Here is an 8,531-nt window from a genome sequence, read left to right on the forward strand (position 1 = left end):
GAAAGAACATCATCCTTATTAAAGAATGAGAAGTAGAAAAAATCTTCCGAACCTAACTCCAAATACCCAAAGAATTAGAGCATTCAAAAAATAAATGCGGAATAGATTCTTCGTGCTTTCACAAAGTGTACACATAGAACAAATATACAAACCTTTATTATGAATATGCTAATCTGTAGGAAGCCGCCCATGAAAAACTTTTTAAAGTACAAGAGATTTGGAAGGCAGAATAAATGAAGACCAAATTAATTGACCCCAACCTTAGGGAACTCCTGGTTCCAAGAACCAAGTCCTAGCCGATTTAAGAGTGAAACGACTAGACTCATCTAAAATCCAATTAGGATTATCATGTTCCACCCTGACTATGATATGACTAAAAAGATGAGGCATCTGCTGTAAAGACAATGCAATATTCCAATCACAACCTGTCCAAAACTGAGAAACTGTATCTGGAATGCTAGAACTATCAGATATCCCTGCAATATGTGCTAAAGAAGTAGTAGAACACAATTTATCAATTTCAGAAATTAATAAAAGAACCTGTAGCAATAGTCCAAGATGTATAATCAAGTATAGTATAATAAAACTGCTTAATTTCAGGGCAAAGAAATGAGGATTTATAAATATCTTTAAACATTTATTTGTGTTACCTTTATATACATATTACATTATATATTTATAATAATTATAATTTGCTTGAATTTATATATGTTAAACTTATAAATATCATTACAAATTTTACTATATATTTTTATTCACATTCTACAAAGTAAATGATTATATATATTGCTGTTATTTTTAAAAAAGATTTTTTTTAATTGTTTTGAAATAAAGAAAATTTATTTAATTATTTTGAAATAAAGAAAATTTATTTAATTATTTTGAAATAAAGAGAAATTACGAAATTATTTATTTTATTAAATAAATAAATAAATTATTTTTCATTTATTAAAATATAAATAATCTAAATATTGTAGATTTTTTCTTTGACAAAAAAAATATTATTATAATAAATATTAAAATAAAGATATAATATTAATTATAATATTTTTTTATCAAAAGTAATTATAAAAATAAAAATTATTTTAGGTAATTTTTTTATTATGTAGATGATTTCTTAGTGTAAATACTTGTTTAATTTAAGAAAAAAATATTTAAAGGATATATTTGTATGAAATAGTGTAGAGGAATTGTTATAGATTATATAATTATTGAAGTAAAAATGTATTATTAAATTGTAAAAATAATTTTTTTAATAATTTTTTTAAATTTTATTGTAAATAATTTATTGTGTATGTTGTTTTTATTGTGAGTAATAATTTTGAATTTAGAAAAGTGGTTATTTAAAAGGTAAAATTGTTAGAAATAAAAAATTGTGTATAAGAAGTGTACAAAGAGTTCTTTAACTATTAAAATAAAAAATATATTATTAAATTATTGAATTTTTTATTAAAAATAATTATAAAATAAATACCTTTTAAATTTTATTGTAGGTATTTTTTTTATTGTGTAAGTGGCTTTTTAATTTAATTGTTAGATAATTTTTTTTATTGTGTAGATGGTTTTTAGTGTAAATAATTATTTGAATTTAAAAAATTAATGATTTAAAGTGTAAAATTCTAAGAAATTGTTTATATAAAAGTGGTGTATCTTTCTTTATATATTGTTATAAAAAATAGTTATAAAAATAAATATTATAATTTTTTTATTAAAAATAATTATAAAAGTAAATAATTTTCAATTTTATTCCAGAAAATGGTAAGATGTTGTGCACATAAAAAGAAAAATTATTATAGATTATAGATTATAGATAACCATTGAAAAAAAATATTATTAAATTATAATTTTTTAAGAAAATTAATTATAAGAAAAAATTTAATTTTATTGTAGATAACTTTTTTATTGTATAATTTTTTTTTATTGTGAGTAATTATTTAAATTTTAGAAGTAATTATTTAAATTTTAGAAGTAATTATTTAAAGGTTAAAATTGTAAGAAATTTTGTATAAAAAAAGATGTGTGTCATCTTTATATATGATTATGGATTATAGGTATAGTTATGGATAAAATACTAAAAAAAAATTATTTATTTATTTTATAATTATAATTTATGAAGTTATTCTTTTATAAATCTAGTAATATTTATTATAAAATTAAATATTTAATTTTTGTTAGTATAAAAAAGGTAAATACACAATTTTTTTAAAGAACACAGACAACTCCACTCCCAATTTTCTTATTCATATATCTAAATAAGAAACAATTTTTTTAGGAGTGAATAAAAAGAAAGAAACAGAAATAGTAAACTCTGGCTGTTCACATATTTTAAATATTAATATAATATTATTACATGATAAATTTATAATAATTATGTTTATTTTAATTTGTTTTTAATATTTAGGTCAGTATTAGTTTGAAATTCTCTTATAGTTTAATAATTTTTTTATTTTAATTAATATTAACAAGGGACATATTAACTTCTTTTTCTTCATTCAAAATCCTTTATAATTTTTATTATTATTATAATAATAATTTTGTATTATGATAAGAAAATCTTGACGTAAATGCCAAAAAGCAGAAACACAGTTTAAGGAGAAAATTGCAAAAAAACAGAGAGATTATAAACATATTTTTATTACTTTTGTACTAATAAAAAATTGATTATAGATTTTAAAATTTGTAAAAATTGTATAAAAAGTGTATTTTGATTGGAGATTATAAAGTGTAAATTTAAGAGTTGCCAAAAATAATAACAAAAGGACTAAGCAGAAGAACTGAATTAGAATGAAAATAAAAAATGAAGAAGAAGAAGGCAAGTGCAAAAAAACTTCAAAATTAAAATGGCTGAAAAATTGATCCCCAAAAATGTTACACCTTCATAATTTTTTATTTTATTTTTTCTATGATATGATTAAAGACTTTCAAATAGTGATGTAATTCTACTGTCACACAATAGAATATAAAAATCAGCATTTTCCATTGGGCCTTTTCTTCATTTCCTTGGTCTCATGTGTGCTAATTCTTTTTCTTCAGAACTCCAAAATGAAAGCGCTTTTTCATGTAGCATGTGTTGTTCAGTCCTTTTCATTTCACATGTTTTAATTACAATTTTAGAAGATAAAGGTGAAATCAGAATTTCAGAAATAAAAAAAGCAGATAGAAAGATACTGATTCTTGTGACAGAACTCTTCTTGTCAAGTCCTTCTCTTCCCTCTATAATCACACACTTCAATCACAAGGTCAAATTTCTGATTTCAAATAAGTAACTTTGAAGTTCTTCATATTTTAATATTATATATAAAGGATAAAAGTGGAAAAAAATGTGAGCACAAAACATGTACACTCAAATAAAATAAAATAGAATCTTTACACGAGAATAATGATGAGAATTGTATCGGTCGGTGCCGAACGACCGAGTGGTTTACGTCGAATAAATCTAATTAAATCCAATTAAATTCACTACGATTGTTTCGCGTGAAGTGAAAAGCAGTTACAACGATCATTGACTAAGTCGAAGCACGTTCTCTGGATCACTCCCCTAATTTTCAGGACACCATCTGTACCGGTCGACGCCGAACGACCGAGTGGTTTACGTCGAATAAATCTAATTAAATCCAATTAAATCCACTACGATTGTTTCGCGTGAAGTGAAAAGCAGTTACAACGACCATTGACTAAGTCGAAGCACGTTCTCTGGATCACTCCCCTAATTTTCAGGACACCATCAAGCACGACCCAGAAACCACTTAACATGTCTCTGACCATCAACTGCTTGGCCCACATGACCAAGGCCCAAGTCAACCTACTAAAGGGACTTCTGAGGGGGAAAAAGGTACGTTTTTCTACTATCAGAGAATTCTCACTTGAGCACCATCGCTGACTTGAGCGTCGGATGGCAATCGCAGGTACCCCCGCCGGCCGACCGAGGCACGCGAAGAGGAAGGAGACTAGAAGACTAGGACAATCAAGAGTGAAGTAGATACCTTGTATCGACGTGGATCAACATTACTCAGCCCCCAATATCCACATACAGGTACAATTGGCGCCCACCGTGGGGCAAGTAATCACTATTCCCAGACCTAGAGGTACCAACGCTCGAGGATGGGTTCAACGGCGAACAACAACAATGATACTGCAACAGAAGAACACATGATGATACTCCAAACCCTCCAGGTTCAGATGCAGGAGTTGCTCCAGAAGGGAGTCGCCGATCAACTACGTCAAGACGAAGAGAAGAAGAGACAGGAGGAGGAACGCCAGCGGCATGCGGAAGAGATAACTCAGTTAAAAGAGCAGAACAAAAGATTGATGGAGAGACTCGAGCAATCTGAACGTGAAGGGCATTCGTGTGCGCCTTCTCCACCACCACATCAGTAAGGAACAAAGACAATAGCCCAAACAATAGCCCAAACTATGCCTCCCACATCACTCGTTCAGCACACCCATCAGAGTGTGAAGCAGGTAACCCCAAACAGGGTAACAAATCCGAGAGGCCATCTGTTCACCGACGATATCATAGCCACCCCTCTCCCTGAAAAATGGAGAGGCCTAACGATAAACCTTTACGACGGATCCACAGACCCGGACGAACATCTGAATATATTCAGAACACAAATGACCCTTTACACGACTGATCGGACGGTGTGGTGTAAGGTCTTCCCCACCTCTCTCAGGGAAGGCCCCCTCGGATGGTTCTCTGACCTTCCACCCAATTCCATTACAAGCTTCGACACTTTAGAATTGAAATTCACTACACAGTATGCCACAAGTAGACCTCATCGGACATCCTCCATGTCCCTCCTAAATGTCAAACAAGAAAGGGGAGAATCCTTACGAACATTTATGGACAGATTTAGCAAAGTGTGCACGAGCATTCGTAACCTTAATCCAGACATAGCCATGCATCATTTGGTCTCGACTATACTACCTAGAAGGTTTACTGAAAGTCTTATCAAACGACCTCCGTGCAATATGGATGAATTAAGAACAAGAGCGACAAAGTTCATGCAGATAGAAGAACACATTGATTATCATCGAAAGACGCATGTTGAAAACACGGACAGAGGTAAAGGGATTCGTCCCCCCATAGTGCCGACCGACCGGGATCGGTATCGCCCCAATAGGGGTCCCCGCTTCCACAACAACACCCTATTGATTGTACCAAGGGGTAAAGTTCTAGACGAAGCACTACAGATTGAATTGATTCCGGCACTAAAGCAGTCGCAAACTCCCCCCAATGCTGATACCAGTAAACGTTGCCAGTACCATCGTAACTACGACCACACGACCGAAGGATGCCAAGCCCTGAAAGATAAAATTGAAGAGCTCGTCCATGCCGGTCATCTCTGCAAGTTCGTGAAGACTACCATTACTGCACCCAGGTCACCCCAGGGTGATCATGATCCCCGAGAACGTTCGGGACGAAGAGACGACCGGACCCGCGACGATCACTATCGTTCAAACAGAAGGAAAAGAAACAAAAGTCCGGTTAGACGAACGAGACCTAAAAGCGAAAGCCCTGAGCGTAGGATTCGAACTAAGCAGAAAGTTCGTGCGGTCATCAATACAATTGCTGGACCAGTATCACTCAGCCAGCCCCCTCAAGAGATTAACTACATTGCAGGTGGTTTTGCAGGTGGAGGATGTTCTAATTCCGCAAGGAAGAAACATTTGAGAGCAGTTCAATCCGTTCATTCGACCTCCACACAACGCCGACCGCACATACCACCAATTACTTTCACCGACGATGATTTCACAGCAATTGATCCAGCTCAAGATGACCCCATGGTAATAACGGTGGAGATAGACAAATTCAAAATCGCAAAAGTCCTAGTAGATCAAGGTAGCTCGGTCGACATCCTTTACTGGGAAACATTTAAGAAGATGAAAATCTCAGAGGCAGAGATACAATCCTACAACGAACAGATAGTTGGTTTCTCAGGAGAAAGAGTAGATACGAGAGGATTTATTGATTTATACACTACATTCGGCGACGACTACCTCAGTAAGACCATCAACATACGATACCTACTCGTCAACGCCAACACATCGTACAATATTCTGCTCGGTCGTCCATCTATCAACAGGTTGAAAGCCATTGTCTCAACCCCTCATTTAGCTATGAAGTTCCCCTCGGTCAATGGAGATATAGCAACCGTACATGTAGATCAGAAAATAGCACGAGAGTGCTATGTAGCTAGCCTGAAGGTGGAGCCAACCCGAAGGCTTTATACCACGTTGGCCGACCGAACCACAGAGCGGAGAGGCCGGTCACCAGAAAGACGTTCTAAAGGAAGAGAATCTAGGAGACACTTAGTCGCCTTAGTCGATCTCGATCCCTGGCTGGATGATCCTCGAATGGAAGCGGGGGAAGATCTTCAACCCATATTCCTCCGCGACAAAGACCGCAAAACATACATGGGAACATCTCTCAAGCTGGACGACCGAGACATGATCGGTAAGACATTAACGAAAAACGCTGATCTTTTCGCTTGGACCGCTGCAGATATGCCAGGTGTAAAGTCAGATGTTATCACCCATCGGTTATCTGTCTACAGAGAGGCTAGGCCTATCGCTCAAAAGAAAAGAAAGTTTGGTGAGGAGCGACGCAAAGCCGCACGGGAGGAAACAGATAAACTAGTTCAAGCTGGTTTTATTCAGAAAGCCCACTACACAACGTGGTTAGCTAATGTGGTGATGGTCAAAAAGGCGAATGGTAAATGTAGAATGTGTGTAGATTACACAGATCTTAACAAAGCATGCCCAAAGGACTCGTATCCATTGCCTACAATCGACCGACTGGTCGACGGTGCGGCCGGTCATCAAATCCTAAGTTTCCTTGACGCTTATTCGGGATACAATCAAATACAGATGTACCACCGTGACAGAGAAAAGACTGCATTCAGAACAGATTCTGATAACTTCTTCTACGAAGTCATGCCGTTTGGTCTCAAGAATGCCGGAGCCACCTATCAGCGACTAATGGACCATGTTTTTCACGACATGATCGGTCGGAACGTAGAAGTATATGTCGACGACATTGTCGTGAAATCGGATTCATGCGCACAACACATGTCCGATTTGAAAGAGGTTTTTCAAGCCTTACGTCGATACCGCATGCAATTAAATCCAGAAAAATGTGCGTTCGGTATAGAGGGCGGCAAGTTCTTAGGCTTCATGCTTACCCATCGGGGCATAGAAGCCAACCCAGAAAAATGTAAGGCCATCACGGAAATGAGAAGTCCAAGCGGACTCAAAGAAATCCAACGATTAATGGGTCGTCTTACGTCGCTGTCGCGGTTCGTCCCTAAACTTGCCGAACGAACGAGACCTATTATTAAACTTCTGAAGAAAACCACTAAATTCGAGTGGACGGATGAATGTGAACAGAACTTCCAACAGCTAAAGGCATTCTTAGCTTCCCCACCGGTCATCCAGAAACCGAACGCGCGTGAGGCAATTGTAGTCTACCTGGCTGTTTCCAATGAAGCAGTAAGTTCTGTACTAGTGTAGGAAATTGAAGCAGAAGAACGACCGGTATACTTTGTCAGCCGAGTCTTGCATGGCGCGGAGATTCGGTATCAGATGGTGGAAAAAGTAGCACTGGCTTTGGTCGTCACCGCACGACGGATGCGGATGTATTTTCAAAATCATAAGGTCATAGTTAAGACTAACTATCCCATTATGAAGATCCTCACCAAGCCTGACCTGGCTGGACGAATGATAGATTAGGCAGTCGAACTGTCTGAATTCCATATCGAATACCAGCCTAGGGGGGCCATTAAATCCCAAGCCCTTGCTGACTTCACAGCAGAGCTCGCTCCTCATTCGACCGAAGAAAAAACACCCCGGTGGACGCTATACGTAGACGGATCTTCGAACAATCGTTCGTGCGGAGCGGGAGTCGTACTCGAAGGTCCGGGAGAAATTGTTATCGAACAAGCCATGAAGTTCGAATTTAAAACTTCAAATAACCAGGCCGAGTATGAAGCAATTATCGCAGGTTTACATCTAGCAATCGAGTTAGAGATAACAAACATAACTTGTAAAAGTGACTCCCGTCTAGTCATCGGACAACTCACAGAGGAGTACGAGGTAAGAGAAACGTTGCTTCAACAATATTTTCATTTTGTAAAAAATCTCGTAAGCAGGTTCAAGGAAATCTCGTTCCAACACGTACGAAGAGAAAATAACACTCGGGCGGACGCGCTATCAAGATTGGCCACCCTAAAAAAGAAAGGAGTCCATCGGTCGGTCATACATGTAACCCTTGCTCAGCCTAGTGTTAGTACCGAAGAATGCATGACGACCGACACTCAACCTAATTGGATGACTCCCACAAAGCAATATTTGACCGAAGGAGTATGCGATCCACACTTGGAGAAAACAATGAAACTACAGGCCGCCCGATACATACTCATTGGCCAAGACCTCTACAGGAGAGGATACGCCCGTCCTCTCCTAAAGTGCCTTAGTCCATAGCAAGTCACCTATGTAATGACCGAATTACATGAAGGGATATGCGGAACCCA

At 36.4% G+C, this 8,531-nt stretch overlaps 1 protein-coding gene across 1 annotated transcript; it reads left to right on the forward strand.

The window, feature by feature from the left end:
* Nucleotides 1–4,413: 4,413 nt before the first annotated feature.
* On the forward strand, nt 4,414–7,512 carry LOC137816006 (uncharacterized). Its single transcript, XM_068619111.1, has one exon. The coding sequence runs from the start codon at nt 4,414–4,416 to the stop codon at nt 7,510–7,512; it is 3,099 nt and encodes a 1,032-aa protein (XP_068475212.1).
* Nucleotides 7,513–8,531: the final 1,019 nt, after the last annotated feature.

Source organism: Phaseolus vulgaris, chromosome 1 (assembly GCF_051622355.1).
Source record: "Phaseolus vulgaris cultivar YP4 chromosome 1, ASM5162235v1, whole genome shotgun sequence".
Taxonomy (NCBI): domain Eukaryota; kingdom Viridiplantae; phylum Streptophyta; class Magnoliopsida; order Fabales; family Fabaceae; genus Phaseolus; species Phaseolus vulgaris.